Genomic DNA, 25,887 nt, shown 5'->3' on the forward strand with positions numbered 1-25,887 from the left:
TCGCATGGTAGTCCAAGTTATATTTATGACTGAATCATGCCATGTGTGAGTGACATGCCATTCCTTGAACGATCTGCCCAGTACATTTTAATAATTAACAAAGCTGGTTAGACATTGTGCTATGAACTCGGTGACAGTTTGAACTGGTCCTGGCTCTGGTTTTCACCAACCCGCATCGACCAGTGTGGTGAAGTATGGTCAAACCTCACGACCGATAGTTGGGAGGCCTTAAACCAGCAGCAGCGAATTGATAAAGGGCTGTAGTTTGTTAATTTACTTTAATGGTGTACAATACAGTTTGGAATTAAACAGCATCCAGATGCAACCGCATCTCAAATGCCACAGCCACAGTTGCATTTAAACACGGGTCTTGCATTTCACATAATGGCGAGGACCCGTGGAAATAAACTCGATTGCTGTGGCAAAGGAATTGTACTTTTGACCGGTGCTTGGCTCTGGTGGTTGTATTGCAACGACTCTGCTGACAGTGCTGATTGTGCAATTGTGTTGACGCAGCCCTTAGTTGGCGATCCTGCTGGGCCTGTCTCTGCCGTGCCCAATGGCGCTGCCGTGTGTGGGGGAGGAGACAAAAAGGGGACGGCCCGGCGAACGCTAGCAGCGGCGCAAGCAGAGGCAACGGCTACGTCTATCTGAGCACCGACCCGGCCGATGTTGGGTCATCGTCGTGCTGCCTTCCGGCATATGGCGCCCCATTATCATTAAGTCCTTTTTGCATGAAGTTGAAATCAATTCAGTTCAGCTGATTAGGCTGAACCAGGGTTTCCCAAACTGCAGTCCTGGAAAATCCACCATGCCCCACCTTTCTGTGTCTGCCAGTGTCCATCCGTGTAAAATGCAAGTAAAGTCGTTAAACACTGCACTTGCCTAATGCTTGCTGATTGCCTTGTGTTATTAGAACAGCGCAAATACCAAATTAACTCATGATTATGAGAACATTAGTGTCTGCTCACAGGCCAAACAAATGGAATTGGCCAAATATTCCTTCAGAGGGTCCTCTTGAACATGCTTCCTAAAGGGTATTATTATTATGATTGATATCACTATTTTAAGGTTTTATTTTAAAAAAAAAACTTGTTTTAAATCGATTCATATTATTTCATGTAAAAAGGGCCATTGGTTAAATTGTAAAGGTCTCAAGTGATCTCCTGCCATCAAATCGAAGTGGCAGAATTCTTCGGCGTCAAATCTTGGAATATAGGCCCAAAACACAACACCATCATAATCACTTACACCAACCGCAGTCCAGCCATGTGGTACAGCAGTTAAGAAAGCTCAACTCACAGTTGGGATGTAGCGAGTCCAAATTCCAATTGCAGAGTGAATCCGCATGTGGTCTCTATAGTTTGTGGGAAATTAACAGTAGGTTCTTCTATAGAGAGATTAGCCCCTGCCATGGGAATGTGGGATTAATCATGAATGGCTCAGGGTTGTCAATCGAAATGAGTGCCGCCCTAATTTTGTTTGCACAGGGAGACGCTGACCTTTGACACAGATGACAGAAAAACAAAGTAGGCCGGGAAAGATGGCAATAGTTTGGGGAGATCTTCATTCAACAGTAGATTGATCAAGGCTGGTGACGACGGTAATAGTATAAGTGATTCGAAGATAATATATCAAGAAATTTTGAAACGCAACATTTTTTTGTTTAGTTTTAAGTTATTTCAGCTCCCAAAAAAATATGGCCTGAATTAACCTGCTTTTATGCAGGGCTGGATCAGCCTGAACGTTTGACATTGCTTTTGGCCTCGCTCAAGACAATAAAAAAAATATACAATTACAATCATCAGTGAAACAAATAATATGCCTCTGGTGGAGTTGTGACCATTAAGCTGATGAGGAGTGAGCAGAACCCACTACCTGTTAATAGTTGTAATGTTGGTGTCTGTTGACGTGTTTTTCAAGTTTAATTTATTAGGTATAGCCCTGTGAGCCATGCGGCTCTTGAGTCGGGTGCAACCGCAACAAACAAAATATGAACAGAGAACATCTTAAAGCGACGACGCGCAACAGAAACATCCTGGATAAACCAGGAAATCCTCCAGAAAAAAATACACCGTATTACAACGCTGTGTGCAAAAATCCCAGTATGATGCAAGTCAAACAATAACAACCATAAGACATTTCGATTTAAAGCTTTCGTGACTGCAGGGATTCATCTTCTTGACTTTACCGAAAGAACCAAGAAGATGAACCATAAGACAATTTAGATTTAATTTATCAGGCCAACTCCGCACTTCCGCAAGAAACATGGCTTAACCATATGTTTTCGAAATCACCAAAATATAGCTATAAAGACAATGTAACAACAGTAATCATAGGAACTGTGATTCAAATGTAACAATAAACGATATACATAACATGTACGACCAAACTTGCAGCCACAGCTGGCAGCATGACACTCCCATTGTATGATGTGTGAGTGAGGCAGTGGTAGTGTGAGTGAGTGTATGATGTTGTGAGTCAGCGTATGATGAGTGAGTCAGTGGTAGTGTGAGTGAGTGTATGATGTGCGAGTCGGCGTATGATGAGTGAGTGTATCACGGCATCCTCCCCGCCATCACGGCCTCCTCCCCGCCATCACGGCCTCCTCCACGCCATCACGGCCTCCTCCACGCCATCACCGCCTTCTCCACGCCATCACGGCCTTCTCCACGCCATCACGGTCTCCTCCACGCCATCACGGCCTCCACGCCATCACGGCCTCCTCAAGGTCAGGGTTCTTGAAGTAGATTTAACAGCGGGTCACGTAACCAAATTTGCATGCGCTGCCAGTTTCAAGTTTTGTGAAGGCTATGTGATGTCACGCATCACTGCAACAGACGTTATTATGTTACGTGGCATCGTGGCGTCGTGACACATGTACATGTGACCACTAATCTGTACCTCCTGTATCCAGGTGTCTTCATCTCTTCTTTATGCCATATCCAGGTCTCTCATCTCACAGCTCTCTGTATTCTCTTGATACGTCAGCGACCAAGATCTCTCGGCGGGTGACTCCAAGAGTATTCACGACCTGAATTTGTCTCGTAGGTCCCCAGTTTAAGAACCCTGCATGAGGTTTCATTTGAAATTCATGGTCCGAGGCTGTGCTTGTAAGTGGTTGTAGCCTGTGTATTGTAATAGTTTTCTCTTCTGCGTTTCACTGTAGTGTAGTCGTATGGTATTCTAAATCTCGGTAGGGACCTTTGGTTTGGCTCACCACACCAAAATATTTGGCCACGTGGCGAGGGCTGCACGATCCTTGCCGCGTGCCTGAGTGTCGCTCCCTCTTTGGGAAACTTGCTTAGACCATCTTCGGTGGAAGTACCGCACGTGTGCAGTGAGTGGTTCACCTGTGTATCTCTGCCAATCAGCCTACCCACAAAGCGGAGTTGAGTCTGTCTGGAAGAAGGGCATAACCAGTTTTACAGTTTTAAGTTTAAATGTTGTGAAGAGCCATTTCAATGCAGGAATACTGATATCGAGCTTGGTGTTACAGAATCAAATCACAGGCAGTACAATTCCACAGCTATACGAGCCTGATTGTAATTAATTTTTACCTGTATCAATTAAAATATAATCCTGGTTATATGAGGGTGCATTTATTTTTGTAAAACACGTGGAGCTCGCACACCATTGATTGGGGAGGGGGATTCTCTGGTTTCCCCTTCAATCCTAAAAAGTCAAACCAATGCTGGAGAGATAACTTGGTCAAACTCCTCATTGACGCAGGAGCCTCCTGAAAGAGAGTCTTGAGACTCGGTGAAGCATTCCTGGTTAAATAAAGCGTATTGTATTTTTCGATTTCAAGCTTTCGTGACTGCAGGGGTTCATCTTCTTGGTTCTTTCGGTAAAGTAACGTAGAAGGAAAATAATAAAATAATAAAAATAAAACATAATTAAATAATTCTCACGACGTTTCGGCCACAACGCAAGCAGCCGTCTTCAGGTGGAGAACAGGTCTGTCGAGAAGGCATTCAGACTCTGCTTTCTCGACAGACCTCTTCTCCATCTGAAGACGGCTCGTTGACTTTACCGAAAGAACCAAGAAGATAAAGCGTATTGTGTTTTACTATTTACTGAATTATATTTTAAAAATGCCGATGATGAAATCACCTGGATTCATTCGCCCGTTCGTGTCAGCAGCTAAGCAAAGTTGATCCTGGATAGTCCATGGAAGGATGATCACCATACAGACTAAAGGAACCATAATTAAAACTCATCTGCCAATAGGGAACTTTGCATGCCAATTTAAAAAGTGTTAAAACATTGTTAAAATATAATTCTCATCAAGCCTGGTGGTCTATCTTCTAGCCTATGTGCTATGAAGAAGGGCAATCGCCTGAAAAGTCTTATTTTTTCCTCTAAAGGCCAGTGCTGTTGACGGACGTTGTTATGGCAAACGGAGCCTTGTATTGCGGGTCTACGTGGTGGCAGCAGAGGACAGTGAAGTAGTATCCATTGTACATTAACTTCTTTCGCACCGCACGTAATCAACCGTGCTAATCGGAGGTTTATATCTCTGCTCCCAGTCCACCGCATTGACCAGCGTGGTGAAGTATGGTCAACTAATGTCCTGTGGGGTCAACAGTGTGGAGAGGCCCTCGCCCATCCTCGCATGTCCAATAAAAATGTTACTTTTTGCTTTCATAGATTACCAATCGGGACGGAAGGCCGCGTATGGTGGGATAAAGTGTAGGTAACTCCCACTTCTTCCCAGGCCCCGTCCAGCGTAGAAGAGTAGGCCAATCACCAAGCGAGGGTGTCTCGTGCTTCCTCCGGTGGAGGCCCTTTTGTCAGCAGTTGTGAGAGCAAGGCACTTGCAGGGTTGCGCCTTTGCCCATGCGGTAGTGCAGCAATGGGCGCGCTGCGCTACGAACCCGGCACCCAAGCTCTATTCCCCCACTCACAGCCACCAACACCAGTGACGACTATCTGGACCTCCTCTAGGTCGACTCAGTCTGAAGTGAGTACCTGGTGCGGTGTGTAAACATCGCCACTAGGGAGACAAAGGCGGCCGGGCATGGTGCTGGCCACCCACCCCTTGTGTGCCGTGCCGGCCTTCATAGGCGCTGCCCGCTGACAGCGCTTGCCCCAGCAGTCCAAGGCTACAGAACGGGAGATCTGTCTACACTACAATATATAAAGTGTCGCTGCAATGACAGCTCTGTGTGAACATCACTTCGGAAAAGCATTATGAACCTAAGAACCGATTTGCTTTTACTAAATCATAAAAAGACACCGACCGGGGGTGGGAGGCGCGGGGGAGGGGGGATGAGGGGGAGCGCGGGGGGGAGGAGGGGGGCGCGGGGGGGGAGGAGAGGGGCGCGGGGGGGGAGGAGGGGGAGCAAGGGGGGGAGGCGCGGGGGGGAGGAGGAGAGGGAGGGGGGGAGGCGCGGGGGGGAGGGGGGGAGGCGCGGGGGGGAGGGGGGGAGGCGCGGGGGGGAGGCGAGGAGGCGCGGGGGGGAGGGGGGAGGCGCGGGGGGGAGGGGGGAGGCGCGGGGGGGAGGCGCGGGGGAGAGGAGGGGAGGCGCGGGGGTGAGGAGGGGGTCAAGGGGGGGAGGCGCGGGGGGGAGGGAGGCGCGGGGGGGAGGGGGGGAGGCGCGGGGGGGAGGGGTGGAGGCGCGGGGGGGAGGGGGGGAGGCGCGGGGGGGCGGTGCGGGGGGGAGGAGGGGAGGCGCGGGGGGGAGGAGGGGGGTCAAGGGGGGGAGGCGCGGGGGGGCGGGGGGGAGGCGCGGGGGGGCGGGGGGGAGGCGCGGGGGGGCGGGGGGGAGGCGCGGGGGGGCGGGGGGGGAGGGGGGGAGGCGCGGGGGGGAGACGCGGGGAGGAGGGGGGTTAGGCGCGGGGGAGGGGGGATGAGGGGGAGCGCGGGGGAGAGGAGGGGGGCGCGGGGGGAGAGGAGGGGGGCGCGGGGGGGGAGGAGAGGGGCGCGGGGGGGGAGGAGGGGGAGCAAGGGGGGGAGGCGCGGGGGGGAGGAGGAGAGGGAGGGGGGGAGGCGCGGGGGGGAGGGGGGGAGGCGCGGGGGGAGGGGGGGGGGAGGCGGGGGGGGGAGGCGCGGGGGGGGGGGGGGGCGCGGGGGGGGGGGGGGGCGCGGGGGGGGGGGGACGCGGGGGGGGGAGGGGGGGGGAGGCGCGGGGGAGGGGGGATTAGGGGGGGCGCGGGGGGTAGGAGGGGGGTCAAGGGGGGGGAGGGGGGTCAAGGGGGGGGAGGGGGGAGGCGCGGGGGGGGGGGGCGCGGGGGGGGGGGGCGCGGGGGGGGGCGCGTCGCTTCAAGTCGAGGACTCCGCCGCGTGTTGGTCCTCTAGGAGAGGGAGCCGAGAAAGAGACGGAGAGCGAGAGAGCCGAGACGGCGAGAGAGGGAGCCGAGACGGAGAGCAAACGCGGCCATGGGCGACAGTGAGCGGGACGTGGACGTGCTGATCGTGGGCAGTGGCCCGCACGCCCTCACGCTGCTCACGCTGCTGCGAAACCCGGACTCGCGGCCCTGGGACTCGCTCAGCGGCCTCTTCGGGGGCCTGAAGCTCAGCGCCGCCGCCAAGGGTCGAGGCGGCGGCGGTGGCAGGAGGGCGGGCGGCAGGAGCCGTGGGCCCGGGGCCGTGAAGGAGATGGAGGAGGCGGGGGGTAGTCGTGGGACTGCTGCGGATGGGCGATCTGAAGAGGTGGAGCCGGCGTTGGCCTCCTTGGGCCTGGAGGAGAAGGCAGGTGCGGGGCGAGGCAGGCGGAGCGAGATGGGAACCCGCACACACCACGGGGATGTCCGCCGCGTTTCCACTGTCTCTAGCGGGCGAGACGTGGGCTGGTTCACGACGAAGGAAGAACTGTCGCTTGGGACTCGATGACCACTTCCAGGGTTAGGGGAAGCACTGGAGGTTTGGAGATGGAGCGGCCAATTTAATGTTGGTTTAGAAATGAGTACATGGCAGTGAAATGTAGACGGGTGAAGGTGTGCGCCACCACTGGCCATATACAAACATCATTCTGTTCAGCGGTTAACATTTATTGAAAGTTTATTTAACATTGGCTGCATCTTGGCCCCCTGAGTCTTGATATTAACTTGTAACCCATGCCGGGTTGAGTGCACAAACCATTCCATCTTAGCATTACACGTTGAGCGGTGGACCTGGCGTTTGACCCCCGGGTGTGCTTTGATGCGGGTGCCTCCTTAGCCGAGGACGGAGAGGAGACCCCGCGTGGCCCGCAGCTGCTGGAGGTCATGGTGGTGGACACGTACGGGCAGTGGCTGGTGCAGTGGGACAAGCAGTTCACGGCCCTCAACATCCCGCACCTACGCTCGCACGCGCTCGTCCACACCGACCCCTTTGACAAGGTCAGGATCGTGAGGATCAGGGGTGCAAGGCGGTAAGGGTTCAGCGCATGTAATGGCTTGCTCGTGCCATCTGCGGAGAAAGGGCCTCCGCTAGGAGGAGCTCCGGGCTCTAGAGAGACCCTCTAAAGGTGTATTTTTGTCCTATTCTACGTTGGTTAGATGTTTTTGAAGAGGTGGGAGTCACCCACACTTTACCCTACCACACAGGACCTGCCAATGGACTAACTGCCGAGTATCCATTGGTGGTACTGCTGCTTGAGCAGAGGCAGGGGAATTTAAGAAACTGGCCCCATTGTTTCAACTGCCGCACTGGGAGATCGAACTGGATTGCATGTCCAGTGTGCTCACCACTCCACCACAGCAGGATCAGCAGACAAAACGTACAATTTTCTTTATTTTAAATTCTTTATATAAGGGGTAGGGAAACTGGTGGGCCAGATAAAATTGCATACCTCAGCGTAATTAAATAATTATGTAAACTAAAAACCTTGCAACGTCTGAGTGTAGTTGTGTGTTATTACAGAGGCGCACACACTATTTGGTGGAGGCAACACGTTTAGTTAAGTGTGGCTATCAGGTAGTCCTCTACTTACGATGGAGATGCGTTACGACGACCCCATCGTAAGTCGAAAATATCATAAGTCGAAGATGGCCTAGCCTGGAGTCTTAAAGAATGGTGATAATTTAGCAAAACAGAGCAATTTACAGTACCGTACTGTATAAACTATATACTGTATGTATTTATTAATTACAATACTGTATTGCACAGTAAAATGTGAAGTAAAAAAAATAAGGTAAATTCTTAGCCTACCTATATGAACTGCAATTTAATAGAAAGTTTTTTCAGGAAACAATCCTATCTGCTATAAAAAAAAACTTTTAACATGCATTGAACGTATTGTATCATGGTAACCTTAAAATGAAATCGCTAAAGCTACGTATCATACATGTATTGAACGTATCATAACGTTTCATATTGTACTGTACTCGCCAAGATTCTGTCCGTCGTCTGTATACTTGAACGATGTTAGGTTGTTGATGGAAATTTTGTCGTATCGCGATCGCCATCGTAAGATCAAAATATCATAAGTCGGACCATCGTAACTCGGGGACTACCTGTACTTATTCTATGGGTCTTTCGGTAAAGCCACGTAGATAGGAAAATTATAAAAATATCACGACGTTTCGAACGCAACACAAGCAATCGTCTTCAATCACCTGAACACGACTGCTTGTGTTGCGATCGAAACGTCGTGATTTTTTATTTTATTATATCTACGTGGCTTTACCGAAGGACCCATAGACTATGTATTCCTGCAGTCACGAAAGCTTTAAGTAATAATTTGTGGCTATACTGTTCCTAGACTGTTCGCTATGTTTGTGTGAATTAGTTGTACGAACGGGCCAGCCAGCATATATGCTGCCTGACCCTCAATCCCCAGCTAAGACTCTACAGCGAACGACAAGCAAAGCACGAAGACCGAAGAGCAGCGACCCCTTGAGTTGATCCGAAAATGAGCCCCGAATCCCCTCGGCGCTCCCCCTTTATCCCTTGGCCGCTGCCTCACCCTGCCCTCTGCCACGCCCCCTGCTGTATCAAGAAAGGGGCTCCCCACTCCCGGTCACGTGTCCTTCAATCATCCAATGGAGGCTTCCGGCGCTCCGAGCTCTTCCAGAACTGTGGCTGGCACAACAACGCAGAGACCTCTTTATGTCTCTACATAGTGATAGATTAAACACGGCATTGTTGCCAGGTCAAACATTTTCTCCTCTAGCACCCGATTGGTGTGGCTAAGATGCTTGCAGCAATGGAAGGATATCAGTTATTGGGCCGCTTTAGAGTAGTAGGCCTCTTGTGACCGTTGGCCATATGTATGTACGTTGAACTTCTTATGCACGTAGCTAACTATGCCATATGTTTTGGGATTTCTACCTTCCCCTCATTCGAAAACAATTCCTTGTGCAGTCATTGGCGACTGAGCTAAGATAATAAACTCGCTACACTTGAGAACTCGGTTTAATAACTTAGTATTTAGGAGTATGTAGGGCTCTGTGAGAGTCTCCATGTGAGTCTGAGTCTGTATATAAGTTACTTGAGTCTGGTTTAATCACGGGCGGATGCCTGACTTTGAACCCTGGATCTCACTGGTGCCACCTCACCTCCAATCTCTTGAGCCACCTGGCCACTGGGCTGCGGTGGCGCTACACAACTGTAATTCAGCACTGTGGAGACAGCGAGGGTTGTTGGATCACACATGGTGAGAAACTCCCTGTGGGTGTCAAAGTGCTTTCCCCTGGCTATAGAGGACCACAGAGAGCTCAGGCAATTGTTGGCACCAGCTCAATGTGTGGCTGCTGCCTACCCGCTTGTCTGTGGTCCCCAGCGCCTCATGAGTCATCGTCTCTAAGAGTGAGCGAACGCTATGCGGCGGCGCGTTGCCAGCCAAGGTTATTCAATCGTGATTATTGCATCTTGACGATTCTTTTCCCCTAATCACAGAGCCTTGTGAGTTAAACGGCCGACACGCTCACACTGCCGCCCCCCACCCCCCCGGCTCCAGCGAGCACTGCAGGTGTTTGCGACGCAGCGACACAGGGAGGGGGAGCTGCGAGCGCTGCCCCGGCGGCTCCACATCCTGGACGAGAACGCCTTCTTCAACGACGGGCGCGTGGGCAAGCGCGAGCGCCGGCTGCTGTCGGCGGGTGGTTGCGCCAGGCAGAACGAGCTCTACTTCACACTGCCCAGCACGCGGCTCGTTCGCGACTTCTTCACGCACCAGGTGTGTGCAGAGAGCGGCGCACGCGGTCTGCGTCGGTGGTCGCGGTTACACGATGTGGTCTCCCAGTTCGGTGCTCATGGCTACACAATGTCTCCCGGATCGGTGCTCACGCCTACGCGGTGCGGTCTCCCGGATTGGGCCACATCCTCAAGCCTGCTGCGTTCTCTCCCCATTTCGCCACATACTTAACTGGTCTTCGCCGTTAGAAATTAAATATACACTTCAGGCATTCTCAGTCCAGCAATAGATGAAAGGTCTCCCAATGCGATGTCGGTTATGAGGGTGTTTTGATAACACTTCACCATATTAGTCGATGAACATTGGGGAATCGGGCAGAGTGCCAGACCGGTTCTGATATTACTCAACTGATGTCAGCCTTAAATTTTGACTTATAACTTTCGTGACTGCAGGAATTCATATTCTTGGTTCTTTCGGTAAAGTCACGTAGATGGAAAAAGAATTTTTAAAAAGTTATTAAAAAAAAAAAAACACTAATGTAAACTGTAGCTTGGTTCTTAATCGGAGTATGTGTACTGGCAGTCTATAATGTCGACTGTAGCCTGGTTATTAAGTATGGTGAGTGTACTGGCAGTCTATAATGAAGACTGTAGCCTGGTTCATAACCTCGGTGAGCGTATTGGCAGTCTATAATGTAGACTGTAGTCTGATTTTTAAGCTAGTGAGCGTATTGGCAGTCTATATTGTAGACTGTAGCAATGGTTATGAAACTGAGTGAGCGCTATGCCAGTCTATAATGTAGACTTATTCTGGTTCTTTCGGTAATACAAATAATATCAAAATAAGCGAGGTATAATGATTGCCTGGCGGCCCTTTGATTGATGGAGACCTGCCGCAGGATCCGTTGTTTTCTCCTACATTAACAGCTGCCCCGCCCATGCTGCTGACACACTTGGGTTACGCCCATCTCTAAACCTTTATAAACAGTTTTCCTTTAGAGGCTAAACCCCTCTTTTCCTGATGACGGCCGCTTGTGTTGCGATCGAAACGTCATGGTTTGTTGTTTTTATTGAATTTATTTTATTTGTATTACCGAAAGAACCAGAATAAGTCGACATTATAGACTGCCATAGCGCTAACTCGGTTTAATAACCATTGCTACAGTCGAAATTATAGACTGCCAATATGCTCACTAGCTTAAAACCAGGCTATAGTCTACATTATAGAGTGCCAGTATACTCACCCAGCTTAATAACGATTGCTACAGTCTACATTATAGACTGCCAGTACACTCACCATACTTAAGAACCAAGCCACAGTCTACATTAGTGTTTATTTTTATTTTTTTATTTTGTATTCACTTTATTTGTATTATTATTTTTCTATCTATGTGACTTTACCGAACGAACCAAGAATATGATGTCAGCCTTCACCAGGCAACATAAGACAGCGTGTTAAGCACTTTACCACTGGTCTAGCATTGTATGTCTTATTTTGTTGGACTTGTAAGTTAGGCATTGCTGTTTTACTCATCTCATTGGGGTTTATTTTATCTCCTGGCCAAATAAAGTATGCAACAATATGTTGTCTGGACAAACGACCATTAAGAAAAACAGACCCCTTTGAAGGGCAGAGACCAGGTGAGATTAATCCACTTCTGAAGATGCCCGCAGTGGTGCGTGGTGAATGCTTGAAAGAACAGATGCCCCTCACACAGGCCAGCCAGGAATTCCACAGTTGGAGCAACACAGCTGGTGTCCCGGCCTGCCACATCAGGGGAGCATGCCATTTATTTATCAGGTTTGGTTGACACGAATGAAATGTCTTGTGCTTCGCATTGGTAAGGTAACAAATAAGCATTAATGCCGATGACCAAAACGCAACCGGTAATACCTAGGAAGCTAAACAGGATTTGGAATCTGGACCATGCTTTATTGGGTGATCACCATCCATGTATAGAGACAGTGCGTGGGTGGAGACAGTGCGGGTGCAGGAACAGTACGTGGCCCAGTGGTCATGAGGGGTAATTACGGAGGGGGAACCATCTGGGAAGTTCGGGAATGGGCTTGAGATTTCGAGAAAGGGGGCGTGGCCGGGGGTGGAGTGAAGGGCTACCATGGGATCGGGGTTGACTGTCTTCACGCCATCACTGTCTTCACTCCATTGCTGTCTTCGTGTCGTCCCTGTCTTCATACCATCGCCACTTACGTGCCATCCCTGGCCCAAGTTATCTGTGCGTCATATCTGGCCCAAGTTATCTGTGCGTCATCCCTGACCAAGTTATATACGTGTCATCTCTGACCAAGTTACCTGCGTGAAGCGCCCTATATAAGAAATAAAGAAACCTCTACAGTTCGTGTTGACCGAGAGTCATTACAACTGGTGTCAGAAGTATGTCAAGATATTCAAGAAAGAAAAACCCATCTGCATTGACCTCGGACGAAGGAGAGGATGAGCAGCAGACCGGCCAAGGTGGTTGCCTCCCATCAGGGAGTTCGTGGCAGCGGGGGGCGATTGGGCCGCCTTCATCCGATTTGAGGCGGCATACCTGTCCGTCGCATGGACAGAAGATGATGCTCTGCGGGCCTTACCGACGGCTCTCGATGATGATGCTCTCTCAGCGTTTCGAACCATGCCAGCAGAAAAACGGGCCACTCTTCAACAACCGTACGGAGAGATGTTGGCCGTCTTTGATCCTCCATCCAACGCGCAGAGGAAGTTCCTACAGCGAAGGTGAGAGGAGGCCGAGACACCCCTCGCTTACCGCAGTGCACTGATGGCGCTTGGGCAGGCAGCGTGCTCACGAATGGATCAAGCGGCAATAGACTCCCTGACGATGGAAAAGTTGTTGGTGCTAGCACAAGAGATGGGGATCGTGCTGCCCGTCGTAGAGGAGGAGACACAGATGTCCATGTGGGTGGCCAGATGCCTGCAGGCCCACGAGAACATGAACAGGTGGACCCAGGTAATGACGTGGTCAGATGAGCCCGAGTCAGGCGACACTTAGGCCACCCGGTCAAAAAGGAGCGACGCAAGGCCGGCAGAAGAGGGTCCAGAGCTCGGGAGGGAGATGGCAGCGGTGCAAGGGTGGCCTCGACATCGAGGGGACATCTCGTGACGGCCTTGAGGTTGAGGTCCAAGGGGAGAGGCGACCCCTCCACCACACGGACCCTCCATCTCCTGTTTCCGGTGTGGACAGCCGTGACACATTGTGCAGGGACGCCAGGACGACGCCCAGCCATCGACAACCTCGCCGACATCCCCCATCCCGCCGACGACCACTTCCCATCCCCAACAGGCAAGTCGCGACACACTGGAAGCTCAGCCCAACCACCACCGCCTCGCGCATCTAGGCCTTCACGCATTCCTTCTGTCATTCCCACCCCCCCCACCCCCCCGGTTGGGGAGCGCGAACAGTGGGTTCAGACCACAGATGGGTGGCCAAATTCTAGCACAGTGGAGGAAATTGGCATGCCGAGTGATAGCAGCCGCGGCAGGTTCGTCGGCAGGAGTTTGTTCCATCCAGGGTTGTAGAGGTACTTGTCTTGATTGACAAACGGTCCTTGGCTACTATTATCTTGGACGTCATTTATAATTTGTTGCCCTTAAGGAATCGTTGCGTTATGCCAATACGGCTTGCGTGTGTTGTGGCTAACGGGGAGGATGGGCATTGTGGGGCAGAGAGTCATGCGTAAGTGTGGGGAAAATTGAGATGTCGGGGTCCGTTTTTATTTCGAAGACGCTGGCGGTGCCTTGCCTCTTGGGGACCGATTTATTTAGCAGGATTCCTTGGAAGATTATGACGAATCAAGAATCTTTCGAGATGCCGTCGGGACAACGATTGTTATTTTTGGATTCCCTGTATAGCAACACTGTGGCGAACGTTAAAGTTCAGGCCTTGGCAAGGGAATCTATAGAGATTCCGCTAGGTATGCAAATGTTAGTTTGCTTGTGCTCCTGCAAACGCCTTCAGTTAACTGACCCCGAGGCGGGAGTCCACCTTACACCATCTAACACAGCGACCCGTGGGCTCGCGCTAGTGGGGACACAGACAGCCCTTAGGGTGAATCAGGAACCGTTTTTACAGGTCCTGCATGTAGGTCTGGGAACGGCTGTGGTATAGGTGGGTATGGTGTTGGCTCATGTGATATCGGCATGTTGTGAGGTTGTCGACTCTGACGCGGGGGTTGTCATAGACGCGGTGCAACTAAGAGCTGAGTCGGATGGGACATGGGCGGATAAATTGTGTGAGGAGAACCCAAATTTATCCCAGGCGCAACGGAATGAACTGCAATTGTTGCTAAGGGAGTTTTCTGACATTTAGTCAAGGATAATTTGATATTGGGCATACTTCTTTGCTGCAACACCACATCGATACGGGTGACGCAGCTCCTATTCGGCAGAACTCATCGGTTGAGTCCTGTCGAAAAGGAACATGTAGAGCAGGCGGTGGAGGAAATGTTGGCAGCGGATATAATTTCACCGTTAACCAGCCATTGGGGAGCCCCTGTGGTGTTGGTCAAGAAACAGGATGGAAACTTACAGTTTGCATTGACTTCCGTAAATTAAACAAAGTCTCGGCAGACGCTTACCCGCTGCCACGTATAGACGATTTCCTGGACGCATTGTCGGGCGCTTGGTTCTTTTCCACGTTAGACCCTGGATGAGTTATCCAAACCGAAAAACAGCGTTCCGAGCACCCCAGACTGTTCTAGTTTAATTGTCTCCCGATAGGATTTCATTTGGCACCGGCCACTTTCCAACGACTTATAGTTGGTCCTGGCAGGACTCCAGTGGGACTCCTGCCTCATTTACTTAGATGATATCGTGTTTGGCCGCACATTTGAGGAGTATTTGCAGAGGTTGCGGGCAGTGTTCTCCAGGGTACGGTGGACTAATCTCAAATTGAAACCCGCTGAATTCCATTTGCCACAAACCTCAGTGTGATATTTGGGCCACATTGTTAGTGCTAAATGAATAGCTACGGATCCAGACAAAACAGCGTGCGTATGCGATTGGCCAACCCCCAAGTCGGTTGGTGAAGTACGCAGTTTCGTCGGGTTTGCGCCGTACTACCGAAGGTTTGTTCCGCAGTTTGCGACGGTTGCAAAACTCTTACATGCCTTGACGGGTAAAAACCAGAAGTTTAAATGGGGCCAGGAGGAGGAGGCCGCGTACGCTGCACTGCGAGATCGCCTTTACAACGCGCATCCTCTTGACTATACGTATTTTTCCCTGCCGTGCATACTGGGCACTGATGCTAGTGAGATGGACATAGAGGCTGTCGTGTCCCAGGTGAAGAATGGGGTGGAAAGGGTGATCGCAGACAGAAGACGTATCCTGTCAACCGCTGAGCAGCGGTACTTTGTTACCCACAGGGACCTGTTGGCCATAGTGTACTTCATCCAACAGGCCTTATCTTTATGGCAGAGACTTTGTCGTCCGCACGGACCATGTGGCCCTCCAGGACTCTCTGAGCGTGGACCAACCTTTTGGCCAGTTCTCACGCTGGTTAGAAGTACACCCAAGAGTATTCATTTCGAGTAATTTACCGCAAGGGTGTGAGGCACTCTAATGCCAATGCATTATCTCGCTTGCTGCTGAACAGACGTTGCGCATGCTCGTCGGGCGCATGCCGGTGTAAACAGCCTGCAGTTTAAGTACCGGGGCTTGTAGCGGCTTTGAGTGACCCGCCACCAGCCGGGGTGGACACAACACGTTAGGCCTCACACATACTGAATGGGGCCAGCTACAGATGGCGGATGTCTCCATGTTGAACTTGCGACGCTGTGCAGAAACTGACCACATGAACCCCGGGCCTAAGGGAGTCTCCCAGTTCGTCCTTCAGGAAGGCCTGCTGATGAGGTGGCAGGAGGTTTTACAACATCTAGGCATTATGGTCCCCACCTCCCTGCGAGGTAGATTAACACAGGCAGTGCACGAAAATAAGTTGATGCACCACAGGCATCGGAAAACTTTGTTAACCTTTCAGCGAGACTTTTATTGGCCGGGAATGTCAAACGATGTCTTCCATTTTTATCAAAGGTTGCACTGATTGTGCGTGCCGCAAGCTGCCATCGAAACAGTCCATCACGGTGTCCCAAATTTATGAATTGGTTGCGCTTGACATCCTGGGGCCCTTTCCGGCTTCGCAAAAGGGGAATAAATTTCTCCTAGTCGGGGTTGAGTATTTTTCCCAGTGACCAATGGCTTGACCATTGCCCGACCAAACGGCTGCATCCATAGCCGATGCATTTTTGTACTGCTACATGATGGATAAAAGGGGGCCCCCGAGCAGCTTCTCACGGATCAGGATCGGAATTTCTCGTCCAAGCTGCTCCGCTAAGTGTGCGAAGTGCTGGGTTTAAAAAGATTAGAACGTCGTCATACCATCCCCAAACAGATGGTATGGTGGAACGCCTGCACAGAACCTTAACATCGATGCTCTGTCAGGCAGTTAATGAGATGCAGACAGATTGGGATTTGCACGTTGCGGGAGTCTTGACAGCGTACAAGATGGCCCCACATGCCTCCATGGGATTCTCCCTGTTTTTTTTCATCTACAGGAAGGAAAACAAACCCCCCATTGAGGCACAATTGGGTATTGCCTTGGGGAGGAAAAGAGCAGCCATGCCCGTTCCCCTGATCCAGGTCACGCTGGATCATAGCTCTGAAGCTCGTGAAGCGGCCAGAGAAAACACTGCCAAGGTGCAAGCTGCTAACGAAAAGAACGCGGGGCGGCTTGAGCACGTGCTTCCATGGGCAATCGGGGACAGGGCCTGGTTGCATTTCCCACAGGTGCCGCTGGGTACGTTCCCCAAGTTACATCGGCCATGGCAAGGTCCCGTCGAGGTGGTGTAAGTCAGGAGGCCACAGTGTGTGAAAATTGTTGGTTCGTTCACCCATCACGCCTGAAACCATATGTTCATCCCCCTATAGACAGCTCACCCCCAAGCCCTGTGCGGCCAATGTCTGGTGTATCCGATGAGCCGGAGCAATCTGCGAAGGAAAAGGTGCCTCACGAAAAATGCATTGTGCCGCCCACAGTTTCCAAGTCCTTGAAGTCCGGGGAACCTCAAGAAGCTGCCACGTACGATGGACCGCTGGCTGGAGCCCGGTCAAATTCCTCCGAAGAGTCCAGGGGATGAGCCTTCCTCTTCAAGGCTTTTGTGCAAGCCCCCGTTGCCCGGAGAGGCACAGAAATCCATCCAGCGTCAAGGACCCGGTCAAAGTGTTTACGATTCCGCTAAAGCGGATTTATGCAGTTCGTCTGCCCTAATGTTCATCGGACGCTGGTTTTTTGCATTTATTTATTTCTTTATGCAGTTCTTCGGCCCTGATGCGGTACACTGTCAATATGAGCCGAAACGGCTGATTTTCTCGAGGCGGGGCGGGGGGGGGTGATGTGGAGACAGTGCGGGTGCAGGAAACAGTTCATGGCCCAGTGGTCACGAGGGGTAATTACGGAGGCGGATCCATCTGGAAAGTTCAGGAATGAGCTAGAGAATTCGAGAAAGTCGGCGAGGCCGGGGGCGGGTTGAGGGCCATGCCGGGAATAAAACTAGGCGAGAGGCAAGGTTCGGGGCTGCCATATGATCGGTGCTGACTGTTCATGCCGTCGCTGTCCTTGGGTCGTCGCTGTCTTCACGCCATCGCCACTTGCGTGCCATTCCTGGCCCAAGTTATCTGCGTGACGCAGAGAGAAATCTCTACAGTTCGTTCTAGATTTGAAGCTTTCGTGACTGCAAGGATTCATATTCTTAGGTGTTTTCGGTAAAGTCACGTAGGTAAAACATTAAAATTAATAAAAGTAAAATAAAATAAAAATCATGACGTTTCGGAGGCAACAGTTCGTGTTGTCCGAGAGTCATTACACATGTAATAGGTGCTATTGTAATGCGAGCAAGGAAAGGGTGGGCGCTGCCTTCACCACTCACACGGGCCGGAGTATTAGGGGAGGTGGAGCCTGGTCGTCGGGGTGAGTGGGGGCGGAGTCAGGGTCACGTGAGGAGGAGGAGTCAGGGTCATGTGAGGAGGAGGATATAGGGTGAGAACCGGAAGGGGATCGGGAGTCAAGAGAGAGTGAAGATAGGAGAAGCCACGCGGGGTGCTGGCAGAGGAGTGGCACGAATTGCCACGTGGTTGGAGTCATGGCACCGTCGGCCAGCGGTGTACGTGGAGCAGCGGAGTGGCTGCAGAGTGTGCGGGAGCACACGGAGCAGCAGAGTGGCTGGAGAGTGTGCGGGGCACACGGAGCAGCAGAGTGGCTGCAGAGTGTGCGGGGCACACGGAGCAGCAGAGTGGCTGCAGAGTGTGCGGGGCACACGGAGCAGCGGAGTGGCTGCAGAGTGTGCGGAGTCACACGGAGCAGCGGGGTGGCTGCAGAGTGTGCGGGGCACACGGGCAGCGGTGTGGCTGCAGAGAGAGCGGAGGACTCGAACGGCTTGCGGGGGAGCACGCGACGGAAGAGGTGCGGGTCCGACCAGGGACATCGCGGGGTGCGAGACAAGAACCCAATAAAGGACAGACGGAGACCAACATCGCCTAAGAGTCCTTTATTACACTATGGGCCACTGCGTTTTCACACGCAGCAAAATCCATGGTACAGCAAACCCTTGGCCTTTGCGGGTTTATTGTTCGCGGTTTTATTGTGCAACCTCTATGTATACCAATTTAGTTATCGCAGAAGTTAGTTTTGACCTTTCACGGGTATACACGGAAGTATCACTCGAAGCTTCTCCAGTGATACCAGCCACACAGCACCGTCACTCGAAAAGCACCGTCACTTGAGAAGCTTCTCATGTGACAGTACTGCGTGGCTGGTACCGTGGTGCGGGGTGGCCAAGGGACGTGAGGCAGCCAGTCGCACCTCAATCATTGCTATGCAAGCATCTTGCGGACAAAAAGACATCCTCCATATAACCTAACCCGACTGTTGGGGAAAGTGCTGTTAGCGAGCACCTATGAAGGCCGGCGTGGCAAACGAGGGAATGGAGGGCCAGCACCACGACCGGCCGCCTTTGTCTCCCCAAGGTGGTCGTTTAAGGTTGAGTAGACCTAGGGAAGGCCCCAAACCGGTTCAGATAATCTTCACTGGTGGTTGGTAGTGAGAGGGATCGAATTCGGGTCGCCGGGTTCGTAGCGCAGTATGCTAACCGTCACGGACAAACACCCGTTTTGGATCATCATCAGTGAGTATAGTATTTATTCAGTAGTTATACTACTATTGTCTGGGAATATTTTTTATAGGGTTTTTACATGTTCATTAAAATTATTTAGTTTTTTTGCAATACAGTACAATACTTGTTTCAATTGTGATGTGTTTTAATTTTGATTGCCTTGTACCGAACCCCATTATTTAGGTAAGGCTTAAATATTTAACATCTCCGTTTTGGCTTTCACAGCACTTTCAAAAAACATAACCCCTGCAATATTCAAGAGTTTCCTATACTATACTGTATCCTGATGTCTATGTTTCCCAGGCTTCACCAGCCCACACTGATCAGCATGGGACGTTTCGGTGAAATAACCCTCATGAGACCCGCATGGTATTTGGAAGCTCTGGATTGACAAAAGGGCCTTTGCATGTACACCACACATATGGCAGCCCTTTGTCCAGCCACGGCTAAATGTATGCCTTGGTCAAGCCAGGCCCGTCATAGTGGTTGATTTACCACACTACAACCACGTCGGTTGTTTTCTTGTTTGAGCATATTTCAACCATGCTGGTTGTTTAACCATACTTCGCCGCCAGTTGGTAACACATGCTAGCCGCACTCTTGCCTCCCAGATCGAGCACTACTCTCTGGCGGGCGCTGTGACGGCGGGCACCGTGGATGCGATCTTGCCTGTCCTGGCTGCTGCTGGTGTTGCTGGTGGCGGCGGTGCTGCCGGCGGTGCTGCCGGCGGTGGTAAAGGCGGTCCCATCGTCGACTACTTCCGCGTGACACTGAAGGGCGGCTCAACAGTGCGCGCCCACCACGTGGTGTTGGCGGCTGGCCCGACACGTGCCGCCATGGCCGTGGTTCCAGACTGGGTGTCCTCCATCGGGGAGCGATTTCCCGAGGACCGGCTCCTCCACACCACAGAGTTCATCAGCCGCGCCGGCGGGTCCGGTGAGCAGAACGTGAGCGACGAGTCCATTGAAATCAATTCATAGGGTGGAAGGGCCTCCGCTATATTATATTATGAATATTATTTGCATGTGCGAGTGCATTGTGTAGTGGGGAGTAGTGGCATTGCGCTATGAACCCAGAGACCCGAGTTTGATTCCCTTTCACGTTCAATAAAAGTGTAGAGTTTATGAACTGGTCCTGGCCCACCCCAAGGTCAATTAAGCCTTAAACATGAGTACCTAATCTGATGTATAAACATCAGTACCAGGGAGGCAAATGCGGCTGGGCGTAGTGTTGTCCACCCACCCCTTTGTGTGTTAATATGTGCTCGCTAATAGCATTTTTCCCGACAGCCTGTTGAAGGCTAAACAGGGGATATTTGTATTGCGTGTGGAAGACTGTTGCTGATGAGCACCCCTGCTGTACGCGGCCCCTCCCTCCCCCCTACCCCAGTGGCGAACGTGGTGAGCGAGCCGAACGAGCAAGTGCTGGTGGTAGGTGGAGGCCTCAGCAGTGCCCACATGGTCCTGCTGGCCGTGGAGGCGGGTGCCAGCAGCGTCACCTGGGTCATGCGCAAACACCTGCAGGTGTGCACTGCACCCTCCGCATATGCAGGGGTTCTGCTCATAGGATGTCTTCGGCCATGATCTATCCACTGCTGAAAGAAGATCTCCCTGAACTGCCACCATCTCACATGATCTACCATGCAACATTCTAGCTCCTTGCAAACCAGCTGATCTCAACGCTGTGTCTCTGACCATCAGCCCTTCTTGCAATGTGTCATGCCTAAGTCTACTTTTCTTTCATATACTTTTCTTACCTTTGTAATGTGTACAGAGGCACACGCACACTAAACTTGGAGGCAACACTTTTATTAATAAATCCCAACGGGGTAACACTAACTGCCTCGGGTTCTATAGTTATGTGTTGCTATGCTATTGCTATGTGAGAGCGGTTTAGCCATCAACGGACGGGTCAGCCAGCACACACGCTGCTGATCCCCGATGCCAAAACGAAGCCCCCAGAGCAGAGCAAGAAGAGCCTGGAACCCCAGCACCGATCCCCCAGACGAGCCACGAACCCCCTCGGGCCCCCCCTCCCTTTATCCCCTGGCCGTCGCCTCCCCCTCGGGTGGGCCACGTCCACACTTCAGCCAATTAGGAGTCCCTGGCTCACCATGACGTGTCCCTCCAGCTTCCGGCGCTTAGTAGCACTTCCGGAGCGTAGAAAGTACTTACAGTAGTGGCTATATTAACGACACTATACTACCCCCCCTTTATAATATCCAGCCAACCCGGTGGAAGCGTGAGGGGCCAACTGGTACGCAGCAAGAACACCAGGGATGTGCAAGTCCCAGTCGGTGTGTTCCGCATTAACCTGCTGACATAACATTGATGTCAGGGTCCTGTTGAGGCGTTCCACCATGCCGTCAGTTTGCGGGTGATCGGGCGAGGTGCAGCCCTTCTTGGTACCCAACCGGTCAGACACTTCTTTGAGCAATTTAGATTAAAAATTTTGGCCCTGATCTGTGAGAAGGCATTCCGGGGCTCCCTTATCCAAGATGTACCCGTGGAGGAAAACGTCCGCGATGGTCGCAGCCGACTGATCCGGCACCGGCCAGGTCATTGGCCACCGTGACAGATATTCCACACCCACCAACAAATATTTATTTCCCCGTGGTGTGGTGGGAAAGGGACCGAGCATGTCGAGAGCGACGAGCTCATTCACCTGGGAAACTGAAATCGATTGCAATGGGGGACAACCCATTTTTCGGCGAGCGCATTCAGTACATCCCCTCAACATATTTTGCACATCTGCCATCCCAGGCCAGAAAAAGTTGAGGCGAAGGTCTTTTGGACCCCAAGGTGCATCAACCGTTCGTGTGTCACCCAGGTCAATTTGCCCCGCAAAATGGTGTGAACGACCACATTGTGTTTTTGCAGTTTCCTGTCCCATTTCATGAGTAGGCCCTCCCGGAGGATCACCGAGGATAAGACCCGCAGTTTGCCGCCATCCTCGGAATCCTTAACACGGCGTCTGATTGGGAGTAGAGAGGTGTCCTCCACCTGGAGTCACCTCCACTCGGTGTTGGTGAGACCGAGCATGTGATCCCGCATATCAGCCATGTTGATGTGTGCAGTGTCAGCTGCAGCAACGACAGACCGGGGCGGTACTGTACCAGCAGGTTTGCATCGTCCCGCGCCCGAAATGCATGTGCACTGGGTGGCAATCGTGACAGTGCGTCAGCGTTTATGTGCCGAACGCCTTTCCTATAGGAAACTACGAATACATAGTCCTGAAGGACGTCAAGCCAACGGGGAAGCTGACCTGACGGTTTTTCAACACGCAGCTCGTACTGCAGAGCCGCAAGATTGGAGCGCACCTCAAATTTGCATCCATAGAGGTAGGGATGATATTTGCTGGACGAAGTAAACTATTGGCAGCAACTCTCAGCGCGTAACGCATTAGCGCTGCTCTGCTGGAGACAGCACCCTGCTCCCTTAAACAACCACACACTCGACTCCTCCTATGACCTGCGATAATACAGTGCCAATACCCGTGTTGCTGGTGTCCGTGTCGAGGATGAAAGGTAGAGAAAAATCGGTACCGCAGCGGAGGCGCATTGACCAGGCCGTCTCGGAGCGTGGTAAACGCAGCCGCCTCCTTTCCCCACTGAAATTTCTGTCCTTTGGCCGTGAGAACATGGAGAGGCTTAGCAATCGTGGCAAACCCGGGGACAATAATTATGAGGTGAACCCGACAAAACTACGCACTTCACGTGGCCACGTACGCACGCACGCAGTTTTGTCTGGGTCCGTCGATATCCCGGATTTTCCAACGATATGGCCTAGGTATCAGACCACTCTTTGCAAAAGATGACATTTCTGTGGTTTGAAATTAAGTTTTGCTGCCTGCATTTTGAGAAAAACTACCCGCAACCTCTGTAGGTGCTCCTTAAATGTACGTCCAAAGACAATAACGTCGTCGAGCTAAATCAAGCACACGTCCCATTGTAGGTCCGGCAATACCAATTCCATCAGGCGCTGAAAAGTGGCCGGGGCTGAGTGTAATCCCATCGGGAGCCAGTTAAACTCAAAGAGCCCTTGGTGTGTGCGGAACACAGTATTTGGTCTAGAGCTGTCGTCCAAGGGCAACTGCCAAAATCCCGACAGCAAATTCAATGTGGAGAAGAATCGCGCCCCTGACAAAGCATCCAACGAGTTGTCCATCTATGGGAGCGGATACGCATCAGCCACGGAGAATTTGTTGAGTTTGCGGAAATCCACGCAAAATCTCAAACTCCCGTCCTACTTTTTAACAAGCACAATGGGCGCCCCCCACGGACTATTGGACGGATAAATAATATCAGCGGCCAACATCTCGCCCACCGCGTGGCCTACATGGTCCTTCTCCGTAGGACTCAAGCGATACAGGTTTTGCCGAATGGGGGCGGAGTCTCCCGTATCGATGTGGTGGTGTAAAAGCGGCGTGCAGCCAATATCGAATTTCGTTTTGCTAAAAACGTCGGAGAACTCCTTCAAAAGGGCGCGTAACTCGAGTCTGTGGTACAGATAAATCATTGCTCTCGACGCAGAGCTTGTCCAACCACGACTCATCCCCATCCTCACTCTTGCGCGCATTTTCTCCCTGCCCCACAGACGCAGCAACACCCATGGTCTCAGAATTTTCCCCCTGATAACACGCGGAAGATGCGTGAGCCAATACGGTGCCCTCTTGTATCACGGATGCCTCAGAACCGACATTCAAAACTTGGATGAAGGGTTTTTGATCGCCTGCCACCAACGTCTGCGCGTACAGCAAATTATGGCCACGGATCGCCTTGGTAGAGGGGGCTAATATCATTCTCCCTTTGATCGAATTGGGGTTGAGTTGTTTTTTCAGGCGTAAGGGTTGAGCATCTGTGCACCGGGGGGAATTTTAATAGATTGATTGGCCATAGCCAGGACCGATGCGTTCGCTGTGCGAAATAGAGTGGCCGATGACAAAAATGCCATTCGGCGGCCAGATGGTAACTCTATGCATCCCTGATCCACCAGGATTTTTAGTGGCATTTTTCCGAGAAAATCCTTCCCGAGCAGGCAGGGTACGGCTAGGGGTTTAAAAACGAGGATCGGGCCCATCAATTGAATGTCGCCAATACATACTGTCGCTGATAATTGGCCAATAATCCCCAAGGACTGTCCGTTGGTGGCGAAATGGTGCGCGATTTAGGCGGCAAGCTATCAAAAGTAACTTCCGAAATGACAGTTGCTGATGCACCCGTATCAACCAGAATGCGCACGTCGACCCCCACGACGGTCCCGATAATGGCCGATGATCTTGCCGCTGCAACGATTATGCGGCGTGCCAGGGCCGATAGTTGCATGGGACGCCGCGTCCAACCGTCGCCCGCAAGGACCCGATCAGTACGCGACGAACCCCGACAAAAATCCCCGGCACACGACTCCAAATCCGATGGGTGAGATGCAATAGAGGGCTGTGTGTTAAGTGCACCGCGACTTGCCTGAGGACCCAGCGAAGTGAAGGAGCGACGATCCGCCGATTGCGCCGATGTGGAGGCTCTTCCTTGTGGAGCGCGGCACCCCACGGCAGGTTGCACTTGAAACACCGGATCGGGCCATCTCTCCCGACCTGACAGTCTCCCTCGGCCCTCGTCCACTGTGTGGCGGGACGAGCAACAGCGGCCTGCAGGTGCTGCTTGGCCGCGGTTGCTCCCACCTCCGTGGACGGTCCCGTGCTCGCCACAATGCTGGCTTGCCGCCGGATGTTTAGATGTGCCTCCAGGCACCGAGCGATCTTGAGGGATGTCGGGTCGTCGTCCTCTATGGCGGGCAGAACGACCTAAAGCTCCTGGGCCAGCGACAGTAGTTTCTCCAAGATGAGGAAATCCCGCCCCACCTTGTCCATGTCGGGAAACGCCGACTTCGCAAGCGCCTGGAGTGTGATGCGGTAGGCGAGAGGCACCTCAGTCTCCCCTCGCCTACGCGTTGCAAATCTGTGGCGCTTGGTGGACGGTGGGGCAAAGATCGCCCCCATCTGTGCCAGGGCTTGGGTCAGGGTTGCCTTTTTGGTGTCGTGGATTGCATCGAACGCCACCAGCGCGTCATCGTCGAGTGCCATGGGCAGTGCCTGCAGCGCCTCCTCCGCCTACTCCGCGAGCTTGCAGGCTGCGATGAAGCGGCGGCGAAATGACTCCGAGTCGCCACCCACCGCCGCGAACTCCTGGACATGGGGGGGTCTCGACTTCAACCCGTGGGCGGCGGGGATCAGCTCTGGTGGCGAGAGGTCCGATTTGGTAGGAGCGTCTTCCTGCGCTTTTGAAAAATTGGCGGCTCCCGTGCAGCGCTCGCATCTGTAGTTTCCCGCACGCGGGAAGCAGCATGTGTAGAGGTCCACAGACGCGGCGTCTCGGCCTGTAGGACGGCGGCGAGAGTTGCGACAGCGTTTCCCGCGCGCGGGAAATGTGGTGTCGGCGTCCCGTTGTCCGTAGCCTGCCCGACGCTCTCCTCCTGGCGGCGGCGGCGAAGCAAGCTCCGGGTCCCGACGCTGCGCCGCTGGCAGGACGTCCCCATGCTCCCTCTCGGGCTCCAGCACCCGGGGCCGTCTGAGGGATGACACCCTCATCCTCCTCTTCGTCTGAAGACGACTTGTTGAGCATCTTCCGCCTAGTCAACATACTCGCTGTA

At 52.4% G+C, this 25,887-nt stretch overlaps 2 protein-coding genes across 9 annotated transcripts in view; both read left to right on the forward strand.

The window, feature by feature from the left end:
- The window catches only part of LOC144736314 (putative bifunctional dTTP/UTP pyrophosphatase/methyltransferase protein), a 34,984-nt gene extending 34,106 nt beyond the window's left edge, over positions 1 to 878 (forward strand). For all 8 annotated transcript variants that reach the window (XM_078618962.1, XM_078618965.1, XM_078618966.1 and 5 more), the window contains one exon: positions 517 to 878. In XM_078618962.1, coding sequence (XP_078475088.1) covers positions 517 to 764 — 248 coding nt within the window. In that variant the 3' untranslated portion in view covers positions 765 to 878. The remainder of the gene's footprint in view (positions 1 to 516) is intronic.
- A 143-nt stretch (positions 879 to 1,021) lies between these two features.
- The window catches only part of LOC144736313 (uncharacterized), a 28,743-nt gene continuing 3,877 nt past the window's right edge, over positions 1,022 to 25,887 (forward strand). Inside the window, exons 1-6 of the mRNA XM_078618961.1 lie at positions 1,022 to 2,731; positions 6,305 to 6,701; positions 7,166 to 7,326; positions 9,888 to 10,106; positions 19,855 to 20,179; positions 20,633 to 20,766. Coding sequence (XP_078475087.1) covers positions 2,543 to 2,731; positions 6,305 to 6,701; positions 7,166 to 7,326; positions 9,888 to 10,106; positions 19,855 to 20,179; positions 20,633 to 20,766 — 1,425 coding nt within the window. The 5' untranslated portion in view covers positions 1,022 to 2,542. The remainder of the gene's footprint in view (positions 2,732 to 6,304; positions 6,702 to 7,165; positions 7,327 to 9,887; positions 10,107 to 19,854; positions 20,180 to 20,632; positions 20,767 to 25,887) is intronic.

This window comes from Lampetra planeri, chromosome 60, assembly GCF_965212315.1.
Source record: "Lampetra planeri chromosome 60, kcLamPlan1.2.h2, whole genome shotgun sequence".
NCBI classification, from domain to species: Eukaryota; Metazoa; Chordata; class Hyperoartia; order Petromyzontiformes; family Petromyzontidae; genus Lampetra; species Lampetra planeri.